General features: G+C 42.8%; 1 protein-coding gene across 1 annotated transcript in view; it reads left to right on the forward strand.

Annotated features, from left to right (window-relative positions):
- KCNQ3 (potassium voltage-gated channel subfamily Q member 3) overlaps positions 1-21,659 on the forward strand; it is a 342,569-nt gene that overhangs the window by 310,069 nt on the left and 10,841 nt on the right. The window contains exons 10-12 of the mRNA XM_017500329.2: positions 17,733-17,935; positions 18,856-18,958; positions 21,035-21,166. Coding sequence (XP_017355818.1) covers positions 17,733-17,935; positions 18,856-18,958; positions 21,035-21,166 — 438 coding nt within the window. The remainder of the gene's footprint in view (positions 1-17,732; positions 17,936-18,855; positions 18,959-21,034; positions 21,167-21,659) is intronic.

The raw sequence follows: 21,659 nt of genomic DNA on the forward strand, positions 1-21,659 counted from the left end.
TATAAATTCCCTTCTTCCCATCTCTGTGTCAGGACGGAGCATCCTGCTTCGTATGGTGTAGGGCCCCATTTGTGGTCATGCTGGTCCCAAGATAGAGTCTTTGGGGCTCACATCATTGCTGATCACCATAGTCCTCTGCCTGGTTTCCTTCTGGTTGATCCTAGGGCAGCTTAATAGGAATCATGGCATGAGCCAGTTATTGAGGGTCTCTTCTGGGCTGGGTTCTATGTCAGGACTTCTGCATATGTTATTTCACTTGGTCTTCACAACCACAAGGTAAGATAGGCCCTCATATCATCCTTTATGGATGAGGAGATTGTGGTTCAGAGAAGTTGGGTTGAGATTGAGCGGAAAGAACAAAATTCAGTCAGGTCCGAATATTAAGACCATGTTATTTTCATGATATATCACTTTGTCTGCTTCTTGGGCTCACAGATGGTAAGTGAATCAAGACTGTAATTTATGATCCTTATGACTGTAATTTCATGATCCTCATGTGGTTTCCCAGCAAACCACATCTGTCTATATATCTGTATGACCTGTACAAACCATTTTTAAACTATTGTTATTAAGAAACCACTTGTGAGGCCTCACAATCAATATCCTGGACACTAAGTCCAAATGCTCTCCTTCTAGTGCTGACAGAATTTGGGCAGAGGAGGTGAGAGGACCCTGAACTACCTTATAGGGGAACCACTTGAGAACAATGGCCATTGCGAGGCCAAGTCAAATACCCCAAAGTGTTTCCATGAAGCCCCATTCACACAAAATCCTGTTTGGAAGAGACAATTACTGACAGCATTGGTTCCGTTTCCTTTGGGTGTGTTTTCAAATGGACCATGTGGTTTTTGCCTGGACCCACTGTAGACTGTAAGGGCCATTGGGGAGATTGGAAAGGAGGGTTAGGTGAATGACAGTGATGATGTCAGGACATTCACTGGAGAATCTGCAGAAGCTCGTGGCTCCCAGAGGCAGAGTGAAAGGACACCACAGAGATCTCTGCAGATATTTCTGTAGAAACTGATGTCCCTGGAGAGGACAGGCTCATCCTGCATCACACAGCCCGTAAGCACTAGGAGTAGACGATCCAGGTCTGAAGACTCCCAATGGGGTATTCCTGAGACCTGGATCATCTACTCCTAGTGCGTATGGGCTGTGTGATGCAGGATGAGCCTGCCCTCATTATCTGTAAGTTTATCTGCTCCTAGTGCCCTTTCCTTTCCTTCTTTCATGACCAACAGGGCTTTAAATCATGCAGATTTTGACACTGCAAGTGAATTATTAAATCTTCCTTTAGAGGCTTTTTCTATTCAGACATGAATAAAATTCACTGAAATGTGCATGCAAATATGACTGTGCCCTGGATTCAGCACTTCCAGTTCAATTGGGGCCCAAATAGATGCATTTTGAGGCTTCCTGGGGACGCCTCCCTAGAAAAGTGACTTCCGATATCTGGTCATCAGCTTGCTCGTGTCCCTTTCAAGAATCCTCCACTCTGCCAAAAGCACAGAGGGAAAATCTATTTCGTGATTTCTCAGGGTCAGAGTTGTTGGGTGTTTGCCGGCTCACCCCCCTCAGAGAAGACAAGGTCATTATGTAAGTTGCTCAGTCTCCTTCATCCAGGGTTGGGACAAAGTCAGGTTTTGCTGATGTGTTAGCAGGTGAGATGCCAGGTGCGATTATAGCTGCACAGCCTGGAGGTGGAAATGAAATCTGGAGATGGGATGCAAGAATTGTCAACAGAGGAATAAATTCCTTTACCCAGGGGGCAGGGAAGCAGGTGACTATGGAATGTCAGGAACGTTCATGTGCATTAGAGTCACACTTGCTGGTATGCATTTTCCACCTTACAATAGCTTCTTTAATAGGCTGACAGCTACCTGGTGTTCCATTCTTCCTAGGAAGACTTAGTTTCTTATTCATATTTATTTTTTACTTCTTTTGTTTTTGTTTGTTTGTTTTTCAGACGGAGTCTCGCTCTGTCACCCAGGCTGGAGTGCAGTGGCGCCATCTCAGCTCACTGAAACCTCTGCCTCCTGGGTTCAAGTGATTCTCCTGCCTCAGCCTCCCGAGTAGCAGGGGTTACAAGCTTATACCACAACACCGGCTAATTTTTGTACATATTTTTTTAAAGTAGAGACAGGGTTTTGCCATGTTAGCCAGGCTCTCGAATTCCTGACCTCAGGTGATCTGCCCGTCTCGGCTTCCCATAGTGCTGAGATTATGGGCATGAGCCACTGTGCCCCGTCCCTTTATTCATATTTCTAAACAGAGTCAGATTTGGAATTCATCTTATTGCCTCCTTCTAGCTTAGGTAGCTCATATACTTGTTTATTTGTCAGCCTGAGGAAAGAATTCTATTCTCTGTAATTTAACATGCTGATGCTATACTGAGGATAAGAAAAATCACTTTCCATTTAGGTTATTGGAAAGAGCTTAAGTCCATATTTAGTTATAAAGCTATAGCTTTATAAGGGCTATCTTGAATGTTTTGACTTATGTGGACTTGTTTGTGGGACATAAGCCCAACTGAACTCTTTTTATTTTTCTGTAAGATTTTTTATTTGCCTGTTTTCAAATATTCTCTCCCTTACTTTAGACTACTAATTTTTAAAAGTTACAGGAGCCAACTAAAATTGAAGGAAAGAGTTACCATCCCAGGACTTCTCAAAAGGAAGAAAGAGCTAAAACAGCAGGGTACAGCATAAGTTAAACTTCTGAGAGATCAATCTGAAGAATTTTTAAATTAAAATTAAAACAGGTTATATAATTTAAAAATTAAGTGATAGGTACAGCAAACCACCATGGCACATGTATACCTATGCAACAAACCTGAATGTTCAGCACATGTATCTCAGAACTCAAAGTAAAATAAAAAAAATTAAAAATATCTTGCATTAAAAGTAAATCAATGTTTTTAATAAAATCTTGTTCTAACCAATTTCTAGTATTGTATTAGTGTATTTTAATATCAAAGTCAAATTTCTAGAAAGACTATTAAAATTTCCTTTTAACTATGGACAACTTAATTGTAACTTAAAAAAATTTTTTGTGCTAATCTTATTATGAGACCAGACCATTACACAGACCTTTTGTGACTAGCTAAATTCTTACAATGACTGGGAGGTTGGCTTTGATAATTTTATACCAAGCATTTTGCATATGTCATCTTATTTGAGTCTCATGGAAGCGAAGGCAGTTGACCCCCTCCCATCCCTTCTCACCTAGCTTAGATGCCCAACTCATGATGCCCTGAGGTAGGACTCAGTGCTCCCCTAATAAAGCATGTATACTTTATAACACTAAGCACCTAGTAAGCCCACAGTAGAAGTTGGCTCTCTTCTTTCTGATTAACCTTAGAATCAGAGATCCTGAGAAGGAAGCATAGAATTATCCAAGCCAACCTCCTACTCATTGTAAGAATTCAACTGAGCTTTTATTTTTCAAATAGATCCTTATAAATCAAAACAGTCAAGACGGCCCTCATAAAGTGATAGCTTTATAACCAACTACGGACTTGAGTTCTTTTCAGTAAACTGATTTAAAAGTTATTATATATCTATACAAAAATAATAAAGTTATTATATATATATATATATATATATATATATATGCACCTGTTAAATTGTCTCTTCCCCTCTAGACCACGAGCTCCCCAAGGCTAATACTATGCCTGAAGTGTAAGATGTACCCCACAAGTATTTGCTGAATGACTATAAATAATAACCTAATTAAAGGATGAGATGTACCTCTATTTAACTTATGAGGAAATTGATCTCAAGCATTCACGTAACTTACACCTAAGTCAAACACAGAACATGGGCCTTGCAAATGCGTGAGGTGTCCGTAAGCCTTCCGTTGCATCAGCCTGACTCTGCCTGCAGCACAGGTGGCTGTCATGCCCTCCTTGTTATCCATGCGTGCAGAATGAGCTCAGCTAATACAATGGATGCATGATCTCAGCCTTTGTCTTCCCTCAGCCAGGAGGTCTTATCTCCCATCTTATATATTCACTTCCTTTGGAAGCCTGCCTAATGTCACCTTCCAAGAGAGATTTTCCCTGGCCTCTGCCCATGCCCTTGTCTCTATCCCCGTGATCCTATGATGATTACCTATTACATATATTAAGTCAGTTGCCTCCAAGGGGCTAATCTCTGTCTGTTTTATTTACTGCATTATCTCTTACACCTGAAACCGTGCATGGAACAGAGCCTGACACATGGTTGGTTTCTGGTAGATATTAATTTAGTGAGGCAGTGGATGGATGAATGGATGGATGGATGGACTCACTATTCTACAAGTGTCGTAGTGTTCCACCCAAATTAAACTGAGGGAGGTGTACTGGTTCACATAGCCAGCTATCAGAGAGGGTGGAAACCCTAAAGAAACAGGAATAGGACCCCAGGATTTTCTCTCTTTGTCTCTTCTCTCTGCTTCTCTTTTTGTGACAGTTTTACTCTCTCAGCTGACTTTCTCCATATCAGTGAGCTGTGGATGCGAACAGCTCCAAAATCACATGTATTTTCCCTGTCTTCTGTCCATCTATCCTTCACCCAACACCAGTTTTTAAAATCCCAGAGAAGCATTCAGATTGACCCAGTTTGGGTCACATGTTCACATCCTGGACAATCTCTACCCCTTAAAGTGTAAAATCTGCTACTGTCTAAGCTCTGGACCAGATTTTCCTGTTAGAGTGGGTGGGTGCTGGTGTATGATACTATGCTTAGCAGCCCCCATTAAAGCCACATGGTTGAAGTGAGAGATGCAGTTGCTGAAAAGAATAGGGCCCTTTTCTTCCCCCCAAAGAATGAGGGATGAAACATCAAACAGACAAAAAATGATAATTGTTTATTACAGGCATAAATTCTACCTGTAAGTTTTCAAATTCCTAATAATAATATTGCATTAAATAACATGAACAGCTAACCATATTAAGCCTGATATTTTGTGTTAGGATAATCATTTTGAACATCAACAATAGCTATTCAGTAGACATTCAACAGTGCTGATAATTATGGACATCTTTTTGATAGAAACTGGCATTTTAAAAATTCTAAAAATAGATAACTGTGTTGACAACGATTGCTCTATTTTCTACCAATTCAATCTGAACAGCAGCTTTTGAGAGTTCATATTTTGAAAGGGAGAAAAATCTGTCCCAGGTACCATATTTATTGCCTATGTGGTGATTATGTCTTTCCCATTATAGAGTGGTCAAATTTAGTAGTCATGCTTTGGATCAAAGAATTCAACAATAGCTTACAAAGAATGCTGACTGCTTCCCTAGTATAGTTCTAAGCACAGCTCATCTTCACAGCCACTCTAAGTGACAGATACTATTTTTAATCCCCATTTTATAGATAAGAAACTGAGGTCAGATAGATAAGTGACTTGCAGAAGGTCACACAGCTCGAAGGTATCAAGAGCAAGACTTGGATCCAGCTGGTCTAGCTCTGTAGTTCGTGGTCCCTATCACTATGCTCCTTCTTCCAGCAGTCAGGAACAGTTACCTAGTCAGTCACTGCAGGTGTCCGTTTTGCTTGTTTCGTTTTCTTCTACCCTTTCTTGGCTCACATAGCCGAAGTCCCTGTCACAGGAGGAGGCTATAGAGGCAAGAAAAGGCAGAGACAGGATTATCTGTGGTGTGAAAGAACATTGGGTCAAACATTACAATTCACACTTTGGCTTCTGTCTGTGACATCAGCCACATGAAATTTATCTCACTGTCATGAATAATGTTGGCAATCAGACAGCTTCCGTGCTGCAGAATCAATGACTACTAAAGGTAAACATGAATTTAGAGCTCAATCAATCCAATCCCCTAATTTTACTGATGAGGAAATTGTTAACCAGAGCAAAACAAAGGCTCGAACACAACCCGTAGCTATTAGTATTTTCTCCTGCCATCCAGACCCTGCAACATTAGCCCAGGCTGCAGAGTAGCTGAGATGCAGAGGTGAGATTTGGATCAATTTTATGTAACCTCAGAGGGATCCCAGATATGTCCTGAAGGCTTAGTCTCAATTTTCCTCTTGGGATAATGGGGTGTTGGGGGTTATGTATAATATCCCCTCCCTTCTGAATTATGAACCAATTGAGAAATATACCTAGAAATCCAAAAAGGATTAAAATACAGGTATCAGACACCACATGTACTCACTCATAAGTGGGAGTTGAACAATGAGAACACATGGACACAGTGAGGAGAACATCACACAACAGGGCTTATCGGTGGATGCGGGGGCAAGAGGAGAGAGAGCATTAGGACAAACACCTAATGCATGCAGGGTATAAAACCTAGATGATGGGTTGATAAGTTCAGCAGTCCACCATGGCACATGTATACGTATGTAACAAACATGCATGTTCTGCACATGTATCCAGGAACTTAAAGTAAAATTAAAAATAAAAATAAAATAAAACACAGGTTATATTTTCTGGATAAAGCAATATTGGATCTGGGGGCAACACTTCCCACCAAGTGTGTCCTTGGAAACAGCACAGGGACCAAGCAGACACTCCCCCAGCCAACTGCAGGGCTCTGAAAGCTAGAAAGAGAGAAAGACCTTATCTGGACACTGACATTTAATACAGAACTCTCCCAAACAAGAAACATGGGAAAACGGCTGCTGCACACACCATAACCCAGCTGGGTAATTCACTTCCTTCCATGGAGAGAAGCTAGCAGAGCTACCGGCTTCTTCTCAATTCTTCTGAGAGTGTGGACATTCCATTTTTGTTACTTCAAAAATAGGGAAAAGATGGTCCTCCATATGGTTCATGTGGCCTTCTCTCTCCCTAAGGGCAGGGCATCCCTTACGACACAAGAATGTGTCTTAGCTCCCTGACTTGGCTTCATCAGTCTGAAAACGGGACATTTGCTAAGTACATTCATCAAGTCCTCATTTGCTATTGGCTTTCTACAGCAGCCGTAACAAATTGCCACAAAATGGGTAAACTTAGAGCAACAGAAATGTATCCTCTCACAGCTCTGGAAGCTAGAAGTCTAGAATCAAATTGTTGCCTGCCCATGTTCCCTCCAAAGGCTCTAGACAAGAGTCCTTCCTTGCCTCTTCCTCGCTTCACGTAGTACATGTGATCCTTGGGCTTTAACCCATTCCTCCAGTCTCTGCCTCCCGCTTCACATGGCTTTTTTTCTTCTGGGTTTGTCTGTGTCCCAAATCTCCCTCTCCTTTCTCTTACAAAGACAACAGTCATTGGATTAAGAGCCCACCTTAATTCAGTATGCCCTCATCTTTATTTGATTACATCAGCAAAGACCCTATTTCCAAATAAGATCACATTCCCAAGTATTGGGTTAGGGATAGAACATGTTTTTGCAAGGCAACACAATTTAACCTGCTACGTTTGCCATAGGTTACACATGGTGGGAAGCTGCCTCAGCAGATCCAGGATACATGACCTTGAGATAGATAGATATGAATTATTTAGATTTTATTGTCCCCCTACACCGATGGGGACACTAGGGATTAGCAAGAGGAATCAACTCACACAGGGGCTGGGATTTGAACCTGTGTCTGCCTGGATTCCTCCAGATCTATGGTCATTTCTTCTCTTTAACTAGGGACTAAAAATAACCAGGGTGTATAATTAGGAGGTAGTCATAGCCATAGAGACTGAGGACAGAGCCCAGAGTTAGATTACTAGACTTCAAAACCTGGCTTCTTTTGTAATTAGCTGTGTGCTCTTGGCAACTTATGCAACCTCTCTGTGTCTCCATGTTCTTATCTGTGAAGTAGAGATCGTAATAGTGCTGACCTCATGGACTGGTTGGAGTCATACATATGATACCCAGAAGAGAGCTCAGCACGTAGCAAATGCTCACTAGAGATCAGTGCTGATCAACTGGTACATTATTCAGACATGATATTTAGGTAAATGGAGAAAACATTTATTAGGAGACCAGCAGAGAATAATATGTCGCTCTCCACATTCAGATCAGTGTCTCTGGAATACCAACTGCAAATGTTCTGGAATCATGCTCATAGATCCTCTGACTCACTGAATTAGAGGGAACCAAATAGGCCTTTGAGTTCAGCAGAACTAACTTTGCAAAGCTGTTTAACCAAGAGACAATCCAATTAACACATCAGTTATTTCAAAATCATGATATTGTTTCTTCCAGCCCAGCAGTCAGTCCAATCACATTCGTGTCTCCTCCCTGCTTTATCTGTCCTTCCCCTTCCCCAGAATAGCCAGCCCCTTGAGAACCACCTACCACCTGGGCCTAAGGTCTCTTATCTCTAGAAGGTAGAGATTGCTCTGGGTGATTTCCAAGCCACTTTAGGTCCTCTGTGATATGAGTTTCTGGCCACAGTAGTAGAATTGGAACCATGTTGTTTTGCCACATTAGACACTGTGAGTTACAGATTACTTTTAAAAATGTTGGCTGTGTGATTCTGGGCATATTACAAACCTCACTGTGCTTCAGTTTCCTCATCTATATGATGGTTATAATAAGGGTACGTATCACCTCGGGCTGCGGTAAGGATTGTGTGCTTAGAATAGAGCCTGGCCCATGGTAAGTATTATTTAAGGGTTTGCTCTTATCATCATTGCTGTCCTGATTTGCACTCATATTTCCAGGGTTATTTCCATATGGTATAGAGCTACTTTAGGAGTCAGATCAACCTAGATTTGAAACCTGGCTTTGTCTTCCTTCCCTCTATCCTCTGCCTTCCCTAACCTAAACACTGAGCATTAAGAGCTCTGCTTTTTGTCAGCCCTGAAGTCTCAGGAAATGATAACTCATATTCTAATGGAAAAGGCCCTCACAGTCTGATGGGAGGAACGGATGTGTCAGTCTAAAATAACAGTGTAATGTGGGGGTGCTGGTAGGGAGATATTAGAGACACAGGGGCAGAGGAAACAGGTACAAGGGAAGGAAAGTCTAAGCTCTACCTGAAACGAGAACAGGAGAGAATCCACTGAGGACCTTTCTTTTGGCCTCTCAAGGGCTACATAGATTTACACTGAGCTGAAGAATGAATTAGGGTCCTAATTTTGTTCCTTCCATCTTTTATCCTTTCTTCCTTCCAGCCTTGGGTGCCTAGGCCTGTGATCTTTTCTCTAGCCACCTGATTCTGTTGTAGGAATAAAACCCTTGTTCTTGTCACATGACCAGGAAAGATTAGGCACATGGACACTTTGAAGGGTGAGGGGATCACGGAATTTACTGGGCAAAAGGACAAAGGAAAAAGCCACACAGCAAAGGGAGAATGGTTCCGGTTAATAGGGCCCCATCTCACAGATAGAATCTCAAGTCACTACCCAGGAACAGGAAAGGCCAGGCTCCTCCCAGCAGCAAGTGGCAGGAACTTCCTGTGGCCCTACCCATCCTCCCAGTGGGCAGGCCAGTTGGAGATTCTCTGGGATCTTCCCCCTTGTCTGCCTCCTGCATCTATCAATTCTATATAAGAAATCTCTAGAAATATCAATTGATAAGATCAGTTAAGAAGCACACCCATGTCCCAAGGAAAATGCACAAAAACCCTAAATGAACAGTGAATCTTTGTTTCTAGCTACAAAATAATAAATTCCTCAGTAGAGAAATAAAGTTTATGGTCAAAGTTCTCCAGTAAAACAGAAGCAATGGAATTTATCAAGACGTTTTACAGGAGATTTGTTATGGGAATTGGCTCACATGATTATGGAGGCTGAGAAATCTCACAGTCTGGAGTCCACAAGCTGGAGAACCAGGAAAACCAGCCATGTAATTCAGCTCAAGTCCAAATGCCTGAGAACCATGAGCTCCAACGGTGTAAGTCCTGGAGTTTAAAGGCCTGAGAACCAGGAGGTCCATTCTCCAAGGGCAAGAGACTGTGAATGTCCCAGCTCAAGCAAAAAGAGTGAACTCACCCTTCTTCCATTCTTTTCATCTATTTGGGCCCTCAAAGGATTAGATGATGCCTGTCCACTTTGGTGAAGGCCGATCTTTTCTCAGTCTATTGATTCAACTGCTAATCTCCTCCACCCTCACAGACATCCAGAAGTAATGTTTTATCAACTATCTGAGGATCCCTTGGCCCAGTCAAGTTGACAAAATTAACCATTACACAATGGAAAGGGAGTTATTCGGTTTTCCCAGCTCTACCATGAACAGAGTGAAAGGTGTAAAGAAATTACCATCATCTTCTTCAATGTTGATGCCATTTAAGGAAGGCCTGTCACGTTCCAGGCCCCTTTTGGCCACTTTACATTCCTCATCATCTCCAGCTAGCATTTCCCATATTATTTTAAAGAATTAAATATTTTAAGAAATAAGCACAGACAGCAACTTTCATTTATAATCTTTTCTTAGAGAGAGAAGTAGGACACCAAAGCCTCAAAAGTTTGGCATGTAGAAGGTGACAGGTGTCTATTACCTGTCTGCTTTCTCTGTCTCTCTCAGGAGGGACCATGGTGCTAGGAAGCCTTCTAAAAGTCTTCTGAAAGGGGATTGCAGATCTTGTATTAGTCCCCACACTGTCCATATAAAGAGATGAAAGGACGAAAGAATGAAGGAGAGATGGCCTTAACTCCTATAAGTGGGATTGGCCATTCTGTGCTGGGCATTCAGTCTATACCATCGTACTGAGCATTCATATTGAAAGGGCACAAGACAGATTAACCCTTTCTTCAAAATACTCTTTTTTGGCTCTAGTGACACTACTTCCATTCATCCATCAAACATATATCCATCATCCATCCATCATCCATGCACTCATCTTCATCCATCCATTCATCTGTCCATCATCTGTTCACTTATCCATCTATCCATCCATCCATCCACTATTCAGTGAATATTTATTAAGACACTCCTGTGTACCAGAAACCATATAGAGTCTGGGAATATAGCAATGAATAAGAAAGGCAGAGGCCCCAACTGCTTACTTGACAGGATGCCTCTCAGTCTCCCTAAAAGTAACATGTCCCAAACTCCACTTTTGATTTTTCTCCCCACACTTGCTTGTTCCAAGCCCTGCCCAACTCGAAAAAAAAAATAGCTTACAATGATGGTTATAATAAGGGTACCTATGTGGTTGAACAACTTATTTGTGCAACCAGAAACCAGGAGTGGTTGTTTATCAGTCTTTTTTCCTCAAAGCCCATATAGAACTCATCAGGAAAGAACATTGGTGTTCTAGTCCAAAATCGATGTCAAAGCTCACCTTACTCTACCCACTGCAGCTGCCCCACTCCACAGCAGCAGCATCTTTTGCCTGGATATCTTCAGTGACTTCCTTTTCAGTCTCTCTTTTTTGTTTTTGCTTCCCATCAACCCATTCTCCACCAAAAGCCCATTGTGTTCTTTTAAATTTTTTTTAAATTGTATTTATATACATATAACATAAAATGTTCTATCTTAACCATATTTAAAAGTACAGATCTCAGCCAGGCACAGTGGCTCACACCTGTAATCCCAGCACTTTGGGAGGCTGAGGCGGGTGGATCACCAGAGGTCAGGAGTTCCAGACTAACCTGGAAAACATGGCAAAACCTGTCTCTACTAAAAATACAAAAATTAGCTGGGCGTGGTGGCGGGTGCCTGTAACCCCAGCTCCTCAGGAGGCTGAGGCAGGAGAATCGCTTGAAACAGGGAGGCAGAGGTTGCAGTGAGTCAGGATGGCACCACTGCATTCCAGCCTGGGCAACAGAGCATAACCCTGTCAAAAAAAAAAAAAAATGTACAGGTCTGTAGTATTTGATACATTCACATTGCTGTGCAACCAGTCTCCAGAACATTTTACTTTGTAAAACGAAAACTTCATTCCTGTTAAACAATGTTGCCCCTGTTCCCTGCCCCCAGGCCCTGGAAACTACCATTCTACTTTCTGTTTGTATGAGTTTGACCACACTATTTGTCTTTTCAGAAAGGGCTTATTTTACTTAGCATAATGGTCTCAAGGTTCATTCACATTGCAACATGTATCAGGATTTCTTTCCATTTTAATACTAAATGGTATCCCGTTGCATGTCCATTCATTTTTTTACCTACTTATCCACTGATGGACAACATTTGGGTTGCTTCCACCTTTTAGCTGTTGTAAATAATGCTGCAGTGAACAGGTATGTGTTTTTTAAAATGCAAACTTCTTATACTTTCTCCTCAAAAATTTGTGTGGGGCCCCAGGTATACTTAGAATAAAATAGAAACTCCTACTTTCTATTTCTGTTTAAATTCTATTTCCATTTCTAAAATCTCTGACTTACCTGGCCTCTGATCTCATCAGGTGCCACCCCACCTCTCACTTAGAATGTTTGGGCCACATGCCCTCCCTTTGATGCCACAGTCCAGTCCTCATGCACCTTGCACCTGCATGCAGTTATTCTGCCTGGAAAGCCCTCACTCCCTTTGCTTGAAATCCAGCTTCTCCTGGAAACCATCATTCTCAGCAAACTAACACAAGAACAGAAAACCGAACACTGCCTGTCATGTTCTCACTCATAAGTGGGAGTTGAACGATGAGAACTCATGGACACAGGGAGGGGAACATCACACACCGGGGTCTTTCAGGGGGTGGGGGGCTAGGGGAGGGATAGCATTAGGAGAGAAATACCTAATGTAGATGATGGGTTGATGCATGCAGCAAACCGTCATAGCACATGTATATCTATGTAACAAACCTGTGCATTATGTACATATATCCCAAAGCTTAAAGTATAATTAAGAAAGGAAAAAGGAAAGAGAGAGAGAGAAAGAGAGAGAGAGAGAGAAAGGGGAGGAGAGATGGAGGGGAGGGAGGGGGAGAGAGAGAGAGAGAAAGAAAAGAAAGAAAGAATAAAATGAAAGAAAGAAAGAAGAAAGAAAAAGAAATGAAAGAGAAAGAAAAGAAAAGAAACAAACCTTCAGATCTCAGCTTCTGTTTGTGGACCACCATCATCTTAATTCTGGATTACCGGAATTGGTTTTCCAATTCATCTTCCCATCCACTCAAGATACATTCCCGAGCCACCCTCCCTGTCACCCTCTCTTTGTTCTTCATTACTACATTCTCTCGGTTTCCTTGTCAGATTTCTAGCAATGAATGTGTCTGTTTCCTTATTGTATGTCTTCTTAACTTGGTCATAAGCTCACTAGTGACTGAAAACCGCATCTGTTTTAATCACCAATGTACGTTCAGCAAGTTACCAGGAGCCTGGGATTTACAAGGTGTGGAACACATTTTTGTTTAATGAATAAATAATAATAGCTTCGTTTTACAGACAAAATTGTAACTGAGTTGATGACTTTCCAAACTAAAATACAAACTACCAAGCAGAGATTTGAATTTAGTTCTCTTACTCCAAAGTCCAAGCTCTCCACTATACAGCACTCCCTTTCTTAGCTGAGGTTAGATGCATTTGATTAATCAGAAGATTGAATATTGTATTACTTCCTTCATTCATTCAACATTGTAATAATGCTCTCAGTGCTTGCAATGTGCGGGACACTGCACTAGATCCTGGATATACAAATTGAACATGGTAGTTTCTGGCCCAAAAGCTTACCGTTTAGTTTTTCAACCTTAGCCCTATTGATATATGCGACAGATAATTCTTTGTTGTTGTGGGATGTTTAGCAGCATCTCTGGCTTCTCCCCACTAGATGGCAACAGTGCTCCCCATTATTATATCAGCAGTAGTGACAACCAAATCTCTCCAGGCATTGCCAAATGTTCCTTGGCAGGGGTATCAAAATCACCCCTAATTGAGAACCACTGATTTAGTAGGGGAGTTGCTATTAAGTCAACTGTTTCTCTGCAATGGACGAGCACCATGGATGAGGAAAGCCTGAAGTGGACTAGGGGCACAGGGAATGGATGTCTAATGGGTCTCAGTCACCACTATACTGAACATCCAGTTGTGCTGACAAGTGAGCCTTGGGGCAGATGCTTGTGCCACGTTTTAGGCAAAAGTAAGGGTCATTTAGATGAGGAAAGGGATGAGGTTTTCCCAGGTAAAGTTCACAGCACATGCTAAACACTGAAGGTGAAGAAACTACACGGAGTTGAACATGGCTGAAGTTCTCCATGCTGATACCTGAAGGAGGAGCCCAGGACAAGAGCCGCATCATCCAGGATAGAACAACCTTGATTTTACTTTTCCATGCCCAGTCCATCTATTTGCAGTTTTTACAGTTCATGTTTGGAAATTGTTTGCCTGCACTTAACAAATCAAGAGCCCTAGCTTTCGAAACAAATCTGATGTCAGCTCCAGGAAAGGCTTTTCTTGCAAGATCTGCAGTGCCCTCCTAGAACAACACCTTAATTATGCACTGGAGATCCATACAGAGTAGAGCAGAGATGGGTTTTGAGTTTCATCAGTGAACTTTGCCTTGCATTTGATTATCCGTTGGGGTCTTGGATTTCAGGCAACACAATTAAGAAGTAAGCTGATCATCTACTTTGCTGGAGGAAGAATTCCATAAGCCTCTCAGGTGGAATGACCGTGAGTGATTCTGAGCTGAGACTTCTGACTTCGTTCCATGCATCTGGATTCCTAACACCGTCTAAACTGTCATCTGTGACCAACGGGGTTTTAAGTGAATGTAGCCAAAGCAATCCAGACTATTTTAGGTTGCAGTGAAGCATTTAAATCCCTAAATGCTGAATCCTAAATCCCAGCACAGAAAGAACCAAAGAGAGCCCTCTCATGATCTTCCTTACATTCAACAATCAGACTGAAATTTCAATTCAAGAAAAAGTGGCTGCTATTAACTTTGTCTTGCTTAGGGTTAGGGTTAGGGTTAGGGTTAACCTGGAATTAAGCTCCTCATATACTTATTTCCTACGGAAGTGGAGTGCAGTGACAATGTTGAACATTTTCAGACTAGCATTAAGAAGTACTGTAAAATAGTATATAAATCTCTCAACTCATCCCAGTTCATTTAAACAAAAACAAACAAAAACCCAAACCTTTATTTGTGGCCCAGGGAATTGTATCCATCCTTCTTACACACATCATCGGCCTTCTGCTGCTTCTGTGGGAAAAGGATTACTTACCAAGGTAATGATGACAGCCAGCAACTATTGAGCGCTTCCTGAACCTCAGGTGGCTAAGCCCTTGACATGCATTACCTCATTTAACCCTTAAACATCTATGAAAGGCAGGGACTTATGGTCATGATTTTGTCCATGAGGAAGCTGGAGACCAGAAAGCATAAGTGATGTGTCCTAGGTCACACAGTTTGTCGGGACGCTTCCCCCAGGCTGGTTTTGCCCATAATCTTAGTTGCCGTACTGAACATCCAGATGTTCTGAGCAGGGAAATGTGCTGTGTTCAAAGATACCCAGGCAGAGTGTTTGCCTAGCTAGCGTTACACAGTCCAGTGGGGCAGGCAGGCACGGAGATGTGCTGTCTCCATGCAGTACAATTCCGGAAAGCCTTCAGTGTGTGCTCAGCTCAGTTCCTGCTCCATCCACTATTTTTAGCGCACAGGCTCTGAAATATTCTCTGTCCTATTAGTCATTTATCTAGTAGCAGCCAGGAAAGCAATTCCAAAAATGTTGACTTCAGTTCAAGGAAGATGGAGCTGGCTGAGCATTGGAGTTTTTCTAAATTTATCCTGGGCTGGTTATTAATGGAGTTCCTCAATCAAACTGCTGGAACAGTGCTGGGTGAGAGAGAACAGATCCAGAGGAAGTCAGGAATAACAACCTCTCGCTGCTCATTCATATACGCATTCATTCCTTCATTCATCATTCACTCATTTGTTTTTTCAAAGATTTCTTAATGCCTTCTATATGCTGGACTGTAGGCAAGAAATGTTATAGAAATTATCGTGTGTAATACTCCCTAGCCCTCCAGGAAGCAGGTGTTGATAGCCCCCCATGACAGATGAGGACCTGGTGTTCAGAAAGCACAGGGTGATTGTGTGGCAGGAGGAATGCTCACTTCTCTTTCAGTAGCGTCAACACCATGACCTCCACATTGCACCCAGCTGCAAAGATAGCAGCTGCTTCTGGCAGGAGCACATGACTATCCTAACCAGACATACTCTTCAGAAAACACAAAATGATTGCAAACCTGTGCAGAGCTGATTTGATCACCCATATTCATTCACTGTCTCATTTAGTTCATGAGTACATGAGTGAGTGCTGCGTGCCTCCTGCGTGCCAAGCTCTGTGTGGGGTAAGGGAGCGGAAGATGCTGCTGGGTGCAAGCTTACTGCTGGGCGAAACATGCAATGTGGGTCTCCCTGGAAGTACCACAGAAAAGTACTTTATCCTTTGTGCTCACTAGGTTAAGGGGGTAAAAGCCAAGAAATAGAAGAAATTAACATGTGTAGAGCACCTGCTGTGTGTCACGCTCTATAACAAATCCTGGACAAACATCATCTCATAGCAACCAGATAAAGCAGGGAATGCTTATCCCTACTTTACAGACACAGTAACTGAGGCTCAAAAAGGTAATAGATTTGCCGAAGATCAGCCAGATGGGAAAGGTGGACTTGGGTTTAAGTCAAGGTGCAACTGGCTTTTTGCACCAGGACAACTTTTTTTTTTTTTTGAGACAGAGTTGTCCTCTTGTTCCCCAGGCTGGAGTGCAAAGGCGTGATCTCGGCTCACTGCAACCTCCGCCTCCCGGGTTCAAGCAATTATCCTGCCTCAGACTCCCAAGTAACTGGGATTACAAGCATGTGCCAACATACCCGGCTAATTTTGTATTTTTAGCAGAGACGGGGTTTCTCCATGTTGGTCAAGCTGGTCTCGAATTCCCAACCTCGGGTGATCCGCCCACCCTGGTTTCCCAAAGTGCTAGGATTACAGGCACGAGACACCACGCCCAGTGTAAGGCAATTTTATATTGGTGTTATTAACCATTTTCTTTGTACCAGGAGCTCTTCTAGCAGTACTGTGAAGCCATGGACCCCTTCTCAGAATAATTATTTTGAATCTATAAACAAAATATAATATTCAGCTACAAAAAAAGCTGATTATATGGAAACAGCATTATCAAAATCTTTAAAATTTTGAGATGTAGTCATATATGTGCATTTTTGTGATGAACCTAGTGGCAGGGTGAATACCACCATAATTTTGAAGCCATCATGAGCATAAAAAATATCTTGAAATAACAGGATATAAAATTATCTGTGAGTACTGTTGTGGAAAGTCGCAGGCATTTAGGGTATTACTGGAATTTGTTGCCTACATTCATAATGGAAAGAGATGCTAAACTTTAGTAAGAAGTTAGTAAATTAAAAAGGTAGTTTTCCCCATCCAAACTCATGGACTGCCAAATTCTATCCATGAGGGTCTGTTTGTGGGCGCCAAATTAACATTGCTGCTTTATGTCATTGTGCTGTCAGGTTTCTTTAAGGAGGAATCCTTTGATAATGATTTTTCTGTGTAAATCACTATCTGGGCACCATGGGATGGTAAACAGGAGAGGCAGGAAGTTATTGATGCAGGGAATGGGCATGGGAAAAGACGAATCTCTGTAGCGTGATAAGATGAGCTGGGCAATTTATAGCCTACATCTCCTGTAAGCTGCATTTAAGCATATGAGAAAATTGACATTCAGAGAGGTTAAAAAGCTTGCCCACAGTGTAAGAACTAGCAAACTGTGGAGCTAGGATTGGAACCACACCCTGTCAAGTTCCGAGCTGCTGAGTCAGATTCAGCACTGTGAAATGCACAGTCCCCACTCCTCCTTGGAGGAGCATGTGTGAGTCTTTATGGAGGGATGGGAAATTGTAAGAGCCTGCACTGAAGGAGGAAAATTGTTCACTTTTGCTTATTTTGTAGCCAAAAGCTGGGTCTCTTGGATCGGGTTCGCCTTTCTAATCCTCGTGGTAGCAATACTAAAGGAAAGCTATTTACCCCTCTGAATGTAGATGCCATAGAAGAAAGTCCTTCTAAAGAACCAAAGCCTGTTGGCTTAAACAATAAAGAGCGTTTCCGCACGGCCTTCCGCATGAAAGCCTACGCTTTCTGGCAGAGTTCTGAAGGTAATGCTTTTTTTTTTGTTCTCCCTCCTTGTCTCCCCCACTGCTTCCTCCCCCAAGTCCACTTCCTTCCTCACCACCCCCACTTAAGAACATTTGAGCCCCCAAAGTGGCTCTTTCCCTTCCTTCCACAAACCAACTTCTTACTTACCTTTCTCCTCCTGTCCTTGGGCTGAGGCATGGTGATGCATTCCCAGGAGTCTGGGCAGGAGGCTCCCAAGTGAGAAGTGGAAACCCGTCACCTTGCTTTCTAAGGGTGCCCCCACCCCATGAGTGAATTGTTATGGAGGTCAACTTGAAGGATGGGGAGGTGCCAGGTGCAAAGTGATCTGGAGACCAGCACATGGGAAGAGGTGGCAGAAAGCACTGTGGAAGCCACGGCCTCGTGTGCCTCTTTTACTTATACAAAGGGAGGACAAACAGAAAAGCCTGTATCCTCAGTGTCCGAGCTCACCCAGGCCTTCAACCCTCCAAGACCTCTGAGGCTTGTGTGGCTCAGAAAGTGACCTCCTCAAGGTCACCAGGACAGAGACTGACAGAGCAAAAGTCCCAGCTGAGGTCTGTCTGGCTGCAAGGCTTGCACAGTGTGTGTCCTTTGCTGGCTTCTGGCTCTGGGGTCCCCTTGGGAGCTGCGGGGTCCCCTCGGGAGCTGCGGAGCTCACTTCTCCCTGCTAGCCTTTTCCCCCACCACCAGCCATGAGCTGCACACACTTTTGACTTGGACGTCTGGATAATAGAATGAGGGTGCCAGGAAACGCTGAACAACATCACAACTGCAGAACAGTGTGGAGTCTCACAACGTGGAAGCAAAGACTCTGGGGATTGACACATCCGGAGGCTTGGAAGGCTTTGACTGAACAGTGGGGTCCCCAAGCCTTTTCCAGGGCTGTAGCCTGCCGTTGATATGTGTGTCTCCCTCCCAGATGCTGGGACAGGCGACCCCATGGCAGAAGACAGGGGCTATGGGAATGAGTTCCCCCTCGAAGACATGATCCCCACCCTGAAGACTGCCATCAGAGCTGTCAGGTAATGTCCCCTTGGCCCCACCTGTGCCTGTGTGCCTCCCCAGCTCCCGCTCAACTCCCACAGGATGGGGCTTATAATAACGTTCTCTTGCACTTTAGGAAGGGGGGAAAGAAGCCCCTCCACTAACCCTGAGTCAGGTCCCAGGAGTATGTAAATACTATATGCTGCCCCAAGAGAAATGATCTAGACCTTAGCAAGCCATGATGGGTGACTCTGAGGTGCCTCCTTGTTATAAACATGCCCCAAACCTCCACCCCCGACAGTATTTCCACCTGCTCTGTTCTGCTCTGCCTGTAACCACCATATATTGGAAATGGTGTCAGGGTGGAGGGTTTTCTTCCTTTAAGGCTTCTTGCTTAAAATGGTTTTTCTTCTGCCTAACTTCATCCATATAGTTCTTTTTAATTAGTTCGCATTTTAACAAGATGATAAATTATAGTTTTTTCCATGTATCAGCAGAGACCATAATCCATCCCAGCTATTTTTGTTTAGCGTTATATTTCTGCAAGAAATGAAAAAGTAGGCTACTACTGAAACTTTATCAGCATGTAAGCACTTTGTAAAGGTAGCAGTGAATTCTAGAAACCAAGGTGAATTCTTCAACTGATTGTGGTATTTTCAGCAAGATTCCCAGTCTAATAGATAGGGAATCACAGTAGTGCTATAATGTGTAGACCTCAGCGAAGCCTTGGATGTGGATTTTCTTGACACCTTTAGGTAGGATATGACAGAAATGTGGTTGTATGAAAGCATAGCTATCTGGATTTCTAACTAGCTGAAAGCCCTTATCTAAAGAAAACCAGTTAAGGAACCTGGGTTGACCTGGAGGGTGATCTCTGCTGGGATACTTCATGGTCTGGTCTCTGCCCTCCTCTTTTAGCATTTTCACTGATGTCTTAATTCAGAGGTCATCACACTTTTCTGTAAAGGGTCAAATAGTAAATGTTTTAGGCTTTGCGGTCCGTAGGTCTCTGCTGCAAGTGTTCAGCTCTATCATTATAGCACAAAAGCTGTCATAGACAGTGCATAAAGGAATGGGTGTGGCTGAGTTGCAGTAAATACTTATCATCAAAAACAAGCAGTGGGCCAGAGTGGCCTGTGAGCCTTAGTTTTTAGACTCTCACCTGTATGGAACTATGTAAAGAGAAGGCTTATAAAATGGCACAAAGTTGGGAAGGATGACAAGCAGATTAGATAGTATCATAATCAATATATCAAAATAATGTTTGGAGGTTGAAGCCCCAAGCTATGACAAAGAAACTGAACTTTGAATGCACCATAAAAAAGACTTGTGCAAGTACCAGATGGAAAGTCCTGGGATGGGCTGTGACCTCCAGACACTGATCTGTGATTAGGGGTTTGAATTGACTCTGTGCTCAGCAGGAGTTAACTTTACGATGAGGCTCTTAAGGAACACTACCCATCAGGGGTGATTAGATTGCTTTCCAGGGAGGAACCAATAAAGTATGGAGGTGAGGCTTTGATTTCATCCACCAGTTCTGGGTGCCCCACTTTATAAAGAATGTGGTGAGACTCAAAGAACAGAAGCTAGCTTTTCTTTTCCAGGAGCTCCCAAGCAAAAGAATTAAAGAGGCTGTTGAGGATGAACTACATCAGCTGTCCTCAAATGGAAAGCAGTGTGACAGTGATTAAGAAGAGCACCAGCCTTGTCAGCACCCTACCTGGGTTTGAGGACCAGCTCTGCCCTTATTAGCTATGTGGCCCGGGGCAATGCTGAAGCTCTGAATCACAATCATATCATCCGTCGATGGATCTGTTATCAGGATTGTTCATAAAGCACTAAACTCTCAGTCTGGCTGCTCAATACATATTAGCTCTTATTAATACTATGATTTGCTTATTATTCAAATGATTGAAGGGAATAGTCCTGATGGAGACGTACTAACTCTGTGTGGTTCCAAAGGGTAGAACCAGAACCAAAAGTTGGAAGCTCTTCTAGCAAGCTGTTTTCTCTTCGGTTATTTTCTCCCCCTGCCCCTGAGTTTGCTAACCTTGTGTTACAGCTTCCTGTGCTCTCCACCCATGATGCACAAATGCCTCTACTTTGCTTTGCAGAATTCTACAATTCCGTCTCTATAAAAAAAAATTCAAGGAGACTCTGAGGCCTTATGACGTGAAGGATGTGATTGAGCAGTATTCTGCCGGGCATCTCGACATGCTTTCCAGGATAAAGTACCTTCAGACGAGGTGAGACAGTCACATCTGGAGGGTCTGCCCTCCCTTCAAAGCCATATGAACCTTAGAGTTTAAGGTGGGAGATACTCAGAAATAATTCAAAATGCAGGGAGAGATTTTAAGAAGAAAAATATCCACGAAGCACTGTGGATGTCTAGGCCAACAAAGCAGCAGATCAGACAGACTGTGAAAAAGCTGTACAACATTGTCACGGCCGAGGTCAGCGCCCTGATCAGGCCTGTTGGAGACGAGAAGGCACATGCTTAAATGGCTTCTGACTGTGATGCTTTTGATGTTGCCAGCAAAACAGGATCATCTAAACCAAATCCAGCTGCCTAATTCTAAATATAATTCTTTACCACATTAAAAAATGTTCATCAGGTATTACTTATAATAATGAAAAATATGGAAACAGCCTCAATGTTCAACTAGGGATTGCCATCATTTTTATTAAACTCCTGAGTACTTCACCTACATGTATATACTCCTTTATGAAATCACAAGG

The sequence above is a fragment of the Cebus imitator genome, unplaced genomic scaffold (assembly GCF_001604975.1).
Source record: "Cebus imitator isolate Cc_AM_T3 unplaced genomic scaffold, Cebus_imitator-1.0 Scaffold13, whole genome shotgun sequence".
Lineage (NCBI taxonomy): Eukaryota > Metazoa > Chordata > Mammalia > Primates > Cebidae > Cebus > Cebus imitator.